Source organism: Myxocyprinus asiaticus, chromosome 35 (genome assembly GCF_019703515.2).
Source record: "Myxocyprinus asiaticus isolate MX2 ecotype Aquarium Trade chromosome 35, UBuf_Myxa_2, whole genome shotgun sequence".
NCBI lineage: Eukaryota > Metazoa > Chordata > Actinopteri > Cypriniformes > Catostomidae > Myxocyprinus > Myxocyprinus asiaticus.
The window spans coordinates 5880258-5895571 of record NC_059378.1 but is presented as its reverse complement, the minus strand read 5'-3'; the positions used below and the strand labels follow the sequence as shown (position 1 = coordinate 5895571).

General features: G+C 35.4%; 1 protein-coding gene across 1 annotated transcript in view; it reads left to right on the top strand.

The window, feature by feature from the left end:
* The window catches only part of alpl (alkaline phosphatase, biomineralization associated), a 29846-nt gene extending 16247 nt beyond the window's left edge, over window positions 1-13599 (top strand). The window contains exons 6-12 of the mRNA XM_051672852.1: window positions 871-1046; window positions 3444-3584; window positions 3943-4012; window positions 4103-4237; window positions 5849-6040; window positions 8683-8802; window positions 10522-13599. Coding sequence (XP_051528812.1) covers window positions 871-1046; window positions 3444-3584; window positions 3943-4012; window positions 4103-4237; window positions 5849-6040; window positions 8683-8802; window positions 10522-10790 — 1103 coding nt within the window. The 3' untranslated portion in view covers window positions 10791-13599. The remainder of the gene's footprint in view (window positions 1-870; window positions 1047-3443; window positions 3585-3942; window positions 4013-4102; window positions 4238-5848; window positions 6041-8682; window positions 8803-10521) is intronic.
* The last annotated feature ends 1715 nt before the right edge of the window (window positions 13600-15314 follow it).

Sequence of the window (15314 nt, the reverse complement as noted above, 5' to 3'; positions counted from 1 at the left end):
TGAGAGAAACAAAGGTGACACTGGGATAGAAGACAGGTTTAGCAGATAAAAGATTGAGGAAAGTAGAAAAACACATCCTTATCCAGAGTAAAGGAATAAATTACAAGAGTGACATTTTGACTGAGTGAAGCACACAGACCGTTTCTCATATTTTATTCTCATGTAGAAAATAAAAACAAATGAAGCGTTTTATAAGATGGAAGACCTCCGTTGAAGGTGAATGGATGCAGTGGAGCGGAATTTGTAACGTGTCTGGACATGACAAGAATAAACATTTAAAGATCCAGCTGAGTGGTTTAAAAGATGGAAAGGACTAAAGGTCTGATCAGTGTCAAAGTGTTAACCTGACCTGATCTGAGGACTGGAAAATACAGAGAATACATTAAAATACTGTACCATACTACTGCATAACCCTAGCCAGACAAAAAGACACAGGGATGGCATCTCCTTTTAGAACAATAACATCTCCTTATGTAAGGAATAATTGACAGTGGACCGTTGAATTTTGACAAATAATGCACACCCGAGGTGGTAATGCAGTCACGACGTGCAGCAGAGCATGTTTTCAAATGCAAGAAAGAAAGTCATATGGGTTTGGAACAACACAAGGGTGAGTAAATGATGGCAGAATTTTCATTTTTGTGTGAACTATCCCTTTAACATGAAGAGGTGATTATGGTTTCATGTCCAGCATAGGATTGCAAACCCGATGCAGTGCACTTCGAGTTCCTTTGTACCTCCGATACTTAATAGATTTCATCATTTAACCAAAAGTCACTAAATATGTTCCGTAATAAAGTCAAGCGGTAAACAACAAGCAAACAGGAACAGTTAACAACTGTTACTTACAACTCCTATATGTTTCCCCAGGCAAATCAGTGGGAATTGTCACTACAACACGTGTGAACCATGCCACGCCCAGTGCAGCCTATGCCCACAGTGTAGATCGGGACTGGTATTCAGATGGGGATATGCCCACCGAGGCACTGCAGAGTGGCTGCAAAGACATTGCCCGACAACTCTTCGAAAACATCCCTGACATTGATGTGAGTTCAGTGCAAAAATTCATTTTCTTAATCAGTACTTTTGTCTCATTTTCCAATACAAAATATCTGAACTTCCTCATATCATGGTTCAGTTAAAAAATGCTGTTAAATTCAGGGAATATATATTGAATTAAGTAAAAAAAAAAAAATTCTTAACCCATTCGCACATTTGTGTGTGTTTCAAGCATAAATGTAATAGCATCTGGTGAGGTTTTTTTTTAAAACAAGAAAAAACAATTTGCTGGCAGGGTAAGAAAAATAAACTTTAAGATGGATCCTCTGAAAAAAGGAAAAAAGTCGGTAACACTTTACAATAATGTTCAATTAGTTAACGTGAACTAACAATTAAAAAATGCTTTTACAGCATTTATTAATCTTGGTTAATGATAATTTCAATATATAGTAATACATTAAAAAAAATAAAAGTTGGATATGTTAACATTAAGTAAGTTAGTAAATTAATGTACTATGAACTAACAATGAACAATAGTATTTTTATGAACTAACTATTGGACTTACACTGACACCTAGTGGTGTGGATGCAGCATAATTTAAAATCAGTAGTTTTCAGTTACAGATGCCATTGTAAAAATTCACTATACACAGCCAGCCAAGATTAATTAAACCCTGAGTGAAAGCGTCCAATATCAGGACGGTTACTGAGATTAAGCGAGTAGTATTCGGCTGGTCATGTGATTCTAACATGGCAGCCCCCATGAGGGGACCCTCTCCATGTAGAATAAAACAGCTTTTATAAGGTTACTGATATGACTGGAGTCTTTATTTTAATGTGAGTGCTCATGATTTTAGACATTGATTTCAAAGTTACAATACATTTTTTCAGAAGTAAAACTTTTTAAATGAGAAAAAAATTACTGAGTGCACCTTTAACAAAGATGAAAAAATTCTGTAAAACAGTATTGTTCATTGTTAGTTCATGATGCCTAATGCATTAACTAATGTCAACGAATGAAACCTTATTTTAAAGTGTGACCAAAAAAGACCTGTGGACTTGCACAATTTTTCTCTTTGCTATTTTTATATGACATTTTCTTGTTTTAAGGATGTTTAGATATTTTGAATGGAAAATGAGACAAAAACACTGTTTAAGAAATGTTTTTGCAGTGTTGACTTGTGGTAGTCTTCAAACAAAATTTATAAAGTAGTGTTTGTGTTTTCATTGATAGTTGAATGTCAGATATCTACAGTATTAATACTGTGTTTGCTTGCTTGTTTTTTCTACTGCTACAGTTAGGGCTGTTACTAAATCGGTATAAGAGTCAATGACATGATGCTAATTGTTTTGTCCTTGTCTAATAAATTATTCAAAAACAAATGCAATTCAAACAAAACAATTAGTTGAATACTCATCTTCTTTGATGAACGTGTTCAGAAAACGTGAGAAAACGTCCTGATATTCTTGACTATTTTTCACCTTAAAACATATGTTTGAAAACCTTTTTGAAATGAATGTTTAAGTCGTGTACACTCATGTATTCAAGGTGCAAGGAAACTATTTTAATACCTTTCACTTGATGGTTGCACCACATGACAGTTTTAAAGTTATTAAATCAATTTTTGTTGTTCTAAAAAAATTCTATAAATGTTTTTCAGACAATTTGTAAAAACAACATGAACTACGAACTTGACACATGTTTTAAACCAGATGTTTTAAATATTTCAATTTTTTTTCTCCTCAGACAAACTTATTTGTCAATGGCCCATATAATAAATTGGATATTAAAGATATAGGTAACACTTTACAATAAGGTTGCATTTGTTAACATTAGTTAACATGAACTAACAATGAACAATACTTGTACAGCATTTATTAATCTTGTTTAATGTTAATTTTAAACATATACTAATACATTTTTAAAATGAAGTTGTTTATGTTAACATTAATTAATGCACTATGAACTAACATGAACAATTGTATTTTTATTAACTAACATTAACAAAGCTTAATAAATGCTGTAGAAAATATATTGTTAATTGTTTGTTCATAATACCTAATGCATTAAATAATGTTAACAAATGGAACCTTATTGTAAAGTGTTACCAAAATATATAATGAATCAGAAATGCTTTACAATAAGGTTGTATTGATTAACATTAGTTAACTAACAATAAGCAATACCTTAATCTTACTTAATGTTAATTTCAACATATACTTATATATTTTTTTAATTAAATGTTTTAGATGTTTGCATAATTTATTGCATTTTATACTAACATGAAATAAGAATTAATAATAGTATTTTGATTCCTTTAACATTTATTGATATTTCTTAATAAATACTGTAAATAATTATTGTTCATTTTTAGTGCATGATACCTAGTGCATTTACTAACATTAACAAATACAACTTGTTGTCTCTTCTTTTGAATGGGCAGGTGATTATGGGGGGTGGGCGGAGAAACATGTACCCTAAAAACGTATCAGATGTGGAGTACCCAGGAGACAAGAAACACAACGGTACACGCAAGGATGGCAGGAATCTTTTGGCGGAGTGGATCGACAGAGTGAAGGATAAGGTGAAAGATGAAACCTGTGGAAAGACGGCCCTCCATTCCATCTTTTCATTTACAATGTCAAGCTCAATTCAGTTCAATTCAAAGCTTCCATGCTACGCCTCTGCCAACAAATCCCTCTCTGTTTGTCTGGCTCTGGCAATGTACTTGTGCTGTTTTGATGATGCCTTCTTTATTGAATTCCCTGAATGTGATTCGATACTCTTGAGACCCCTAATTTTAACAAATGAAGATGATTTGTACTTGCGTTGAAACAGTATTACAGAGATTTGGTTACAAGATACTGGATCATTGCAATGTAATACATTCTACACATTTTTTTTCTAACCAATTTCTTCTCTCTTCACCTTTTGGGACTCAGAGAGGTCATTATGTATGGAATAAGGGGAGTCTTCTTTCCTTGAACCCAAACAATGTGGATTATCTGTTAGGTGAGTTTCATAAACATTCAGATCAAATAACTTTGTCTGAGATCTTGTTTTACTGTAATTACAACTATTCATGTTCTAATTGTACTGTAGGTCTGTTTGAGCCAGCAGATCTGGCATATGAACTTGAGAGAAACAAAGACACAGACCCTTCCCTCACCGAAATGGTAGATGTGGCCATTAAGATTCTCAAAAAAAATGAACGTGGGTTTTACTTGCTTGTGGAAGGTAAGAACATTGTGTAAATCATTGCTCATTTAACCGCAGGCCTGCAATGGGAGGCCGTTTTAACATCTAATTACAGGTGCTTTAAGCGATTTTTTTTATTATTTTTTTTTTTATTCTGTGGTGAAAGACCGTTACAAGCGCTCATTAAAATACAGAAAATGAGGCTTTGGTTTTATCAATTTAAACTTATACTCGTCCTCTAATGACTTGAATGCCTGAAAGGGATTTTTTTTTCAATTCTGTCATTATTTACTCACCATCATGTTGTTTCAAACCCACATGACTTTCTTCTGTGGAGCACAAAAGGAAATGTTAGTCAGTATGTTAGCCTCAGACACCATTCTCTCATTCTCTTTACATTTATTTTTTGTCAAACCATGAAAGTGAATGGCGACTGAGACCAACATTGTTCTAAACAAATTGATTTGTATTCCACAGAAAACAGGTTTGAAATGGCATAGGTGTGAGTAAATCATGACAGAATTTTCATTTTGGATGAACTATCCCTTTAAGAAGACACATAAAGTGCGTCCCAAACCGCACACTTCTGCACTGTTCTACGTCATTTTGGAGTGTAAGTAGTGCGAGTAGTGGTCGACCGATACAGGTTTTTCAATGGCTGATGCCGATATCGATATCTAGAGAGCGGGATGGCCGATGGTCGATATAAATGATGATAAGCATAATACAACTTAACAGCAAATCAGATGTACAAAAAATAGTGAAACATTCAAAATAGTGAATAGTGAAATTGCAGATTATCGCAAAATGGCCAAATATCGGCTGAATAATCACTAATGTTAACACTGAAAATGCAACAAAAAGAAGTCAGCTATGAGTACCCAGAAAATGCATTTCTTCAACCATCTAAACGGAGTGTGAAATGTTGGACACTTCATGCACTCAGCGCTCGCGGCCTGCCGTACATAGCGGAAGGGGCGGAGTTACCAGGCTGCGATGCAGGTCTGACAGAACATTTGTAAATAATGGAGAATGTAGCAACTAGTGAAACTTTAGTGAAGACGGCACTTTACAAATGTAAGTTGGATGCTTTACCATCACTCCACGCTGTGTTAATATGTAGGTTGTTTTAGATACAAGTGTTGAACTGAGGTTGGCTAAAGTTAATGGCAACACATCGCATGCGTTTGAAACGTCACTTCCGTTAGCTGTTAAATGGCTAATGTTTCTGCTACCGTTAAATTTTTCATTTGAAACAGCACTACACTTTGAAACAGCCATGTATTCATACACTACATGACTGAGTGCATAGTGTATATTGTAAGTGCATGGTGTATAATGTGTCATTTGGGACACAGCTAACAACATTTACAGTAATGGAATATAGTGAGCAGCTGATGCTGACTGTTTTTTTTACAGTGAATTTCTAGGGAATTTCAGTGCACTGGAACAGTGACAATGAGACAGCCCAAGAAATGGATGTCTCCCTGGCTAGTGCACTGACTAAGGTACTAGGGAGCTGATTCGGACACACCCTATTTCTAGCAAAACAGCTGAAATCGCTTACAGCACCTTTTAAACTAGTAATAATTATTTGGCAAGCCTCAGTGTTAGGGAAAAGAGATTTCTGACCGGGTAGTCTACTCACAGGTGGGCGCATTGACCATGGACACCACGAGGGAAAAGCAAAGCAGGCCTTACACGAGGCCGTGGAGATGGACCGGGCCATTACCCGAGCTGGTCTTCTCACCAGTGTCCATGACACCCTGACTGTTGTCACTGCTGACCACTCTCATGTCTTCAGCTTCGGAGGCTACACACCACGAGGGAACTCAATTTTCGGTTGGTAATAAAGGCTCAAGACATATTGGGAACATTTTAGTTGTCGAGTTGTGATTTCTTAGTTTATGGTTAAAAGTCCCTTTAAGGGAAGTCAGGTCACTCGGTGGCCATATTAGTTATGCTTTGAGGCAACTATTTTCTAGTCAAACAAGTACAGCTCCTATCTACTTGACCGAAATCTACTAAACTGAATGGCCCATCTGATCCTTTTATGACCCGTTTACATGCACTAAAGAGAACAGTTTATTTCAGGGTTTTTGCAAAAAGCGGCATTCTGAAACGTCATTTAATACCGTTTTTCTTACACCATTTAAGGGATTAGGAGAAAGCTGTTTAACACACCTAGGTTTTTGCCAGAGAACGCAGCTTATGTGACCATGTAAACGCATAAGCATTTTTTAAGAGTGAGCATTTGTGTATATGCTCAAGTGTGCTGGGGGAATCCTGGAGTATGTCGTAAGAGGGAAACCCCACTATTGCAGCGTAATGCCGGTAGAGGTTGGAAAGTTAAGAAAACAAAGACAGTATCGCAAGCCCTTTCGACATTTAGTCACATGTAGGATATGATTTATGGATATCAACAATACAATTTTCACTAGTTAAATGCTAATTCTTGGTATCAGGAATGGATTAACAACTCGTGAAAGTGCTAATTTTTTAATTCAGTAATTACATTGGCACTAGTAAAAATGTTATTTCTTGATATAAAAATGTAGTGCTGTCAATTTAACGTGTTAATTCAATGCGAAAAATTATATAAAAAATAACGCAATCAATCATGTCCCCGGTAATAAGGAAGATTCCTGAGCAATTCAAGCTTGAAGTACCACTTGTTTTCTCCAGGGGGCAGTAAGCGAAACGCTGAATAGACAACATGCAGCTTATGCAGAGAAGAAATCACACTTACTCAGAGCAGACAACACAAGATAAGAACATGTTCTTGCGTTCAAACAGATTAATGGAGTGCAAATCCGAAGGCAGGGATCTCAAGACGTGTTTTTCTAAGTTTCAAACTTCGTTTAACTTGACACAGCAACCTTAAAATGGTATGTTTATGACGTGATGCAACCGAGACGCTCCACAAGCATACGTCTGATGCAGGTGTACACTGACATGTCCTTAAACAAGCCCTCATAATAAATCTCGGACTGATTGAAGAATTCAGTTGCAAAATAGATTGCTGTGAACTGTAGACCAATGATAGGCTTATGTTCAATAATATGGAAATAAACAGTATATTGCATTCTAAAGCCACTTTTTGTATTGTAATTTTTAATGCTTCACTTGTGTGCCAAAATAATGTAATGCATTTTAATTATCTGTATTATTATAATATACTGTATATATATTTTATAATTATTTCATCATTATATATTGAATTATTTTTATTTGAGGGGATTTCTCAGCAAATATTTATGTATACGATTAATTCGATTAATTAATCAGCATACCATGTAATTAATTCGATAAACAATTTTAATCGATTGACAGCCCTACAAAATGACATTTTTGAATAGGAGTGAATGACAGATAATTGTTAAATTCTACTAATGAAAATGCAGATATTAAGAATAATGTTTTTTATTAGTTGATATTGCATTGTTGATATCAAGAATGTGGATTTCTGCGCGTTATTACAGCACATAAGTTTTTATATAAACTAGTGCAAATGTAATTATTACTGGTATGAAAAATTAGCACTTTCACTAGTAGTAATTACATGACTGATATCAAGAATTAGCATTTTAAAGGAATATTCTCGTTTCAATTCAAGTTAGGCTCAACCAATAGCATTAGTGGCATAATGTTGATTATGAAAAAAATAAAAAATCTTTAAAATAAGTACAAATCAAGGGTAAAGTGGGGCACTTATAGTGGAAGTGAATGGGGGTACTTTATGGAGGATTTAAAGGCAGAAATGTGAAGCTTATAATTTTATAAAATCACTTACATTAATTCTTCTGTTAAATTCATGTATTATTTCAGCTGTAAATTTGTTTAAATCGTTGTTTTAACAGCTGTTTATCTGTCATGGCAACAAAGTTGTAAAATTGGATATAACTAACTAACCAACCGAAAAGGTTAGTTAGCGATTTTATCACACTAAAATCATGTTAACACACATATTTGTGGCTGTATTTTTGAAACAGTGAGCATTTTAACATTTACGGATTGGCCCCATTCACTTCCAAGTCGAAAAATGTTTTTATAACATTATGCCACAAACGCTGTCAATTGAGCTTAACTTGTATTGAACCCGGAATATTCCTTTAACCTGTGGAAATGTAATTGCTGATATCCATAATTCATATCCTGCCCACGAAAGAGCTTGCAATAAACACAGCAGCAACTGTGGGACATCGGCAAATAAAACGAAGCAATGTGAAGCAAAAGTGAGAGAAGTCGTCCTCAAATACAATGTTTGATATTTACACCAGCGTCACGGAGAAATTACATTGCTAAGAAGAAATCTGCTTACTGATGGAGCCGCATGTATACAGGGGTAAATAGTACGGCACTCACGTGTATGTTAACGCAAACCCCGGTTTCGAGTCTTTAGCAGCTTTCTCGCAGTAAACAACATTCTGGTGTCAATGTAAAACAAATGGTACAGACTCACAGTTTGAATTATCTTTCTACAGGTTTAGCCCCCATGGTGAGTGATGTTGACAACAAGCCTTTCACGTCCATTCTGTATGGAAATGGCCCAGGGTTCAAGATGGTTAATGGTGAAAGAGAAAATGTCTCGACCGTGGACTATGGTGCGTAATTGCAGTCTCATCGCTTCCTGCCGATTTTTTTCAACAACATGGGGATCTACTTTTGGGATACTTGGAATGTTGGGATATAGTTTTATTTGCTCCTGTTTGGCTGTTAGTGCTATGACATGTTACAAAGGCTTTAAAACTGGTTCTCAACTGGTTTTGCTTCAGGAGTGGCGACCCGACAACGAGTAAGCAAAAACGCCCTTAAAATCAAACACTGATCTTTATTAATATTAAAGGTGCACTCAGCGATTTCTGAGAAACACTGTTGATATAAGAACTCAACTGCCAAAACAAACACAGCCCTCCCTTCAGTGCTCCTTTGGAAGCTCCGCCCCCCAAATTCATGCATGCAAATTCATTCCTTTTACCTCTCGGAGGTCTCTCCACCACTGAAAAGCCTCGCCGATGTTGACGCGGCTCCTAGCCTTCGACTTATCATAATCCTTCGTTTTTAGTTTATATTCATCTGACCTTTTTCTCTCGGTCTGTTTCTCAGCCATTTGTCCTCCTTGGAGTTTAGAAAGTTCACATCAGCCAGATTTGCCGTCGCTCTTCTAATGAATTTCCCTCTCGCTCTGCCCCCACCCCCTATCCTGTGCACGCTCAAGAACCACCACCCCTGTTGCTGATTGGCTGGAGTAGTGTTGTGTGGATCGTTCCGATCCACTTTGTTTTTGTCCCATTTATATGGCCAGGGCTGTGTACAAATACTAGATTTTTTTCAGCCCATCCACAGAACGGACAGCTAACAGATTGTGAGGAGATATTTGCAGAATTTGACAAAAAGTGTCTTGGATTACAATTACTGAGTGCACCTTTAACAAAGTTCATAGGCCCAACAGTACGCAAAATTATTAACCTAAATTACATAGGCTGAATAAAAAAACATTTATTTTATTTTTTGTAACAAATTTTGTTTTAAACCATGTTTATCACATATTTAATGCTTTTAACTTGCATAGTTTTGTTCATGGAGGATGAGTGCCTGTAAGAGAACCTGCCCATATTGGCCTTGACTGAAATATGGCTTGCTTCTAGCAAGTGACAAATACATTTGTGCCGAAATAGGTTACATTTGATTGGATGCCCCGCCTTTGATGTCAACAACAAAAGATCTCAGAAACATTGTCTCCTCCCATTTAAAAGTTGATAAGCCTAGTGTTGTTCCTATCCTAACAATGCACGATTATATGGTTTGGTGCATTTTATTATTTGCATTCATCATACTTTTTTGCCTACTGTTCGCTGCCCTATAATTACAGACCAGCGACCCACCAGTTGAGAATCACTGCTTTAAAACATTCAAAAAGCCTGTACTTTGGAGGGCATCCAGTAAAAGTCAACCGCCGTGTAGTTGAATAATTATAAAATGCATCTCTGTCTCTCTCTCTCTTTCCACCATCCATATATTTCTTTCTCTCTATCAGTTTGACAAGTCATAGAATTATGTCTGTTGTTCTGTCTTGGTCTTGTCTCTCTCATTCTTCCTCTTGTTCTCTTATCTGTCTCCTCTCTCTCTTTAACTCTCTTTTCTCATTCTCTTCCCATTTACTCTCCGCCTGTTCCTGTTTGTCTCATTACTATCCCACTGCATAGATTTGTCTGTTTTCATTGCCGTTTTCACTGACAGAACAAAACCCCATACAAACCCCAAACAAAACAATAAGGTAAAATGCATCGTCATCCCTCCAACTGACTTTCTTCTGTCCTTAGAGCAAAATAACTATCTGGCGCAGTCTGCCGTTCCCTTGCGCTCGGAGACTCATGGGGGTGACGACGTGGCCATCTTCTCCAAAGGTCCCATGGCTCATCTCCTTCATGGAGTCCAGGAGCAGCATTATATTCCCCATGTCATGGCCTACGCAGCTTGCATTGGTCAAAACAAAGACCACTGCCGGGCAGGGTCCGGTGCAGCTCCCTCTTTCAACCACATCTCCCCTATTTTGGCTGTTCTTCTCACAGTTACATGGCTCCTGTGTTGACCTGTTGCTTTTGGAATAATCTCTCAACCTTCAGTTATTAGATTAGGAACTATCTTTACTGATTCCTTCAAGTGGAGTTTCGATGATTTTAGATAATATTTGATTCGTTTTTCTTAACAGCATTTCTTAACATTTTATCAACACTGGGACCAATGCCTGGGCATTATGAAGAGCCTGAAGAGAATACGGTCAATATTTGGGATTCTATTGGAATAATGGAAAGAAAAAGTGATGCAGGAAAATGCTGGCAATTTTGACTTGCCATTTAGAGTTAGAACAAGCTCACACTACACCTTTTTGTGTCAGAAATTCTGCTAAATTGCATGAGCAATTTCACTTTTCTCTTGTGTATTTTTGCAATGATGCAAACAAAAGGTCATACAATAAAACGTGGAGAATTTTGTTCTTGCCATTTAAAGTAAAACACACTCACATTTACGGAGCCCCTTAGAGGACAGGGAGGGAATTTATTTTCATAAATAGTTTTACGTTCCTTTGCAATAAACAAACCTTGCTTTTACTTTAGTAATATTGTAATGGCCATGACTGTAGTAACCATGGCTATTTTGTGTTTACTATAGTTTTACTACAAATATCATGGTTAAACAAAGGTTACTATTTATTATTATTAAATATGGTGTTACTAGTAAAACTGTAATAACCATGTTTTTTTTGTTCTTTCCTTTTTTTTTATGATGATTTTATTTTATTATTGATTTGATTATGATTTTTATTATCATAGTTTTGGTTTTCCTGTATTATTACTTTGGTTTTACTACAAATACCATGGTTAAAATATGGTAACGGTATTAAAACCATGGTAAATTTTGTGTTTATGGTTTTAATACACATATCATCGTTAAACTATAGTTACTGTAGTAAAATCATGGTAAAAGTCGTGGTTATGGTTTTACTACAAATATCATAGTTGAACTATAGTTACTGTAGTAAAATCATGGTAAATGTTGTGGTTATGGTTTTACTACAAATATCATAGTTGAACTATAGTTACTGTAGTAAAATCATGGTAAATGTTGTGGTTATGGTTTTACTACAATTATCATAGTTGAACTATAGTTACTGCAGTAAAATCATGGTAAATGTTGTGGTTATGGTTTTACTACAATTATCATAGTTGAACTATAGTTACTGTAGTAAAATCATGGTAAATGTTGTGGTTATGGTTTTACTACAATTATCATAGTTGAACTATAGTTACTGTAGTAAAATCATGGTAAATGTTGTGGTTATGGTTTTACTACAATTATCATAGTTGAACTATAGTTACTGTAGTAAAATCATGGTAAATGTTGTGGTTATGGTTTTACTACACAAACAGTGGTTTAACTTTAAATACCATACTGTAGTACAACTATGGTTACTGTAGTAAAACCATGGCTAATTTATTTTGAGGAAATGCAAAACATATTGCAAGGGAGTGCAAATCATTGAGAGGGAATGCAAAATTTCTTTTTTACAAAATAAATTCCCTTGATGTCCTCTGAGAGGCTCTGTACACATTACACAATTTTTGCTCAGAAATGTTTGCATGAGCAACTTCACTTTTCTCTCTTGTACTTTAGTGAGTTTCGATGTCGGGATAATGTTAGGTCAAATGTCATAAAATTTGTGCACTTCATCTATGCTTAATCGTATAGGATGCGCACTGCTATGTCAGGAGGACCGATAACAAGATACAATGTTGTTTAATATAAGCAGTACACCCTGATAGCACACAGATTTTGCCCAGACGTCTATCTGATTTATCTGTTTTCATCTGGAAGATGTAATTTTATCTAAATCGTTCCCTGTCGGATGTATTGCAGTTGGCAGAAGCTTCTATCCAAAGCAACTTGAGGTGAATTCAAGATATACATTTATCAGTTTGTGTGTTCCCTGGTAAATCAACCCATCATTTTGCCTTAAGTATCGGCAATCTACCAGTTGAGCTACAGGAACGTTTATTTCGATTTTGATTTAGAATGTATGTGAAAACGATCTTTTTAAGATCTACTTCAGATGTTGTCCAAGATAATTAAAATGTGATGCTTTCCAGATGATGCACTCTTTAACAGACTACTTGGTGACATATGTGTGCTGGCTGGGAAGAGAGTTTGAAAGTTGTGTAGTGTGAGCTTGGCCTTAATTACTCGATAAGTGTCAGCAAAGCGATGATTATTTTTGAGTAATTTTTAAAGAAGTAATTTTGTGACAAAATCAGCCTGAACACAGAAATTGCTCCACTTACCATAATGACTGTTTACCATAGTAACATAACATTGTAGCACCTCAATTAGCATTTCTTTGTTTTTCCTAAAAATTAAATACAATCTACCTCACTGCATAGCATTCCCCTGTGATGATTAGTTAAAAATTCCCAGATCACCAATTTAGAGCAATTCTTAACTGTTTTGTATTGCTATTTAAAATGTTGTTTTCCAGAAAGACTATTTCCTTTTACTAGTAAAGCCATGTTTTTAAATTTGTTGGTGGATCTGAAATTGAAATTGAACTTTATCTGTATCCTATTTGATCATCATACTGAATGTGGTGTATTTTCTGAAGTTTTTTTTTTGAGCTCTTATGTTTAAATATGAATGTAGACAATTCCTTTGAATTACACATGAATAATAACAAAAATGTGGACTCAGTTTAACAGTCTAAATGGCAGATGTTTCATTTCAAGTTAATTTCTTTTATTTGCCAGAGCTTATTGGCTTTTCACTTGGACCCAATTTCAAACATTCTGAAAGAACAGACGGATTTCTGGGGACTGAGAAAATATTACACAATAAAGAAAGAGAGTGGAGAGAAACATTTTTGCTTGTGTCATTTTGTTTTAGATGGCTTTCATTCACTGTTGTGGCTTTAGTAAAATGTAGAGAGCGCAGCCACAGTAACTGGCCCTTAATAAGCAATATGGGAAAAAGAAAATGGCTAATATGGCATTTAGTCATTAAAAATTGTGCCAATAATTTAGAAAAGAATGTGTGAAAATACTAGTCATCAAATTTCAAGGCTATTTAAGAAAGATAATATTTTATCACATTCTGGCCTCAGTGCTCTGATGTGTTTCTATAAACATCATAACTGTGCATAAGTAGGAAGTATTGCAATACATTTTGGTAAAATACTGTAAGTCAGCACAACCAGCTGTGTTTGAGTCTTTTATGTAGTAACTACATAGTCAGACGAAATGTTTGATGGGTAGGAATGTGTAAGGGCACATACACAATAGATTACAATGTTAAAAAAAACAAAAACAAAAAACAGCTGCAAATCCATAATTTTCATAGGGGAAGACACAAGGGTTTGTGAAAGTGACATTCACGTCATGCAACCAAAAGTTGAGAGCACTTTTCAACACACACTGCAAAGCACTCTTATGTAGGCATGAGAATGTCAGAGGAGCAGGTCCAGTTGTGCTTTCTGAACTCCAATAGGCAACAGTGCCCATCCACTTTTTCCAGAAGTATTTTTCCCATTTATTTCTTCTATAAGATTTTCATAAAATCCTTTATAAAACAGTTCTAAGCCATGAACCCAACCAACCAGTTCCGAGGTAAATCATAACATTACAAACTTTGATTTGAAGCAAAAAAAGCGACAAAGGCACAATACTGCGTACTTCTATAATGAGGGAATAAACTGCAATCCCATGAAGCATTGTGAGTGCATAATCGAATTAAAAACGATGGGACAATATAAAACTATTGATTTTAAGTTGTTGATAAGCATAGAAACAATATATTTAAATTGTATATTTTAATTTAATTTTAATTTAATATTTAGATATATAAAAATTTGTTCTGTCAGTCGATTGAAATATTTAATCATGATTAACTGCATAATTGTTTTGTAGTCAATTGTGATTAATCACAGATTTTGAAAGTGCTGCCATTTGACTATATATATATATATATATATATATATATATATATATATATATATATACACACACATCTTTTCCTGTCAAAATGCATTTATTTCCTTCTTAGGAAAGAAAACAAAACAATATATAACAATATTATGCTTTATTCACATTTTCCAAACAAAGCCTTTCACAGTATAAAGATGGAAATGCACTAAAATAGCACCAATTCAAGTTACATTAAACGTTTCCCAAAGTCTAAGTGGGAGGTTGACTAATTGATGGGCATTAAATTTCTTAAACTCTCATCCCCCAATATATTAATCAGCTGGCAGACTGTGGCTATCTGCTTTCATACAGCAATCGTGAAGCTACGTTCGTGATTCGCGTCAGGGCGGCAGTGTCAGTGCTGCTTTGAACTCCACATGAAAACAGCTTGCAGACAAAATGTCTCATTCTGCGTTTTGGTGATAGTTTTTTCCTTTTCTTTTTTCTCCCCTTTTCTCCCCAATTTGGAATGCCTAATTCCCAATGCGCTCTAGGTCCTCGTGTTGGTGTAGTGACTTGTCTCAATCCAGGTGGCGGAGGACGAATCTCAGTTGCCTCCGCGTCTGAAACCATAAATCCACGCATCTTATCACGTGGCTTGGTGG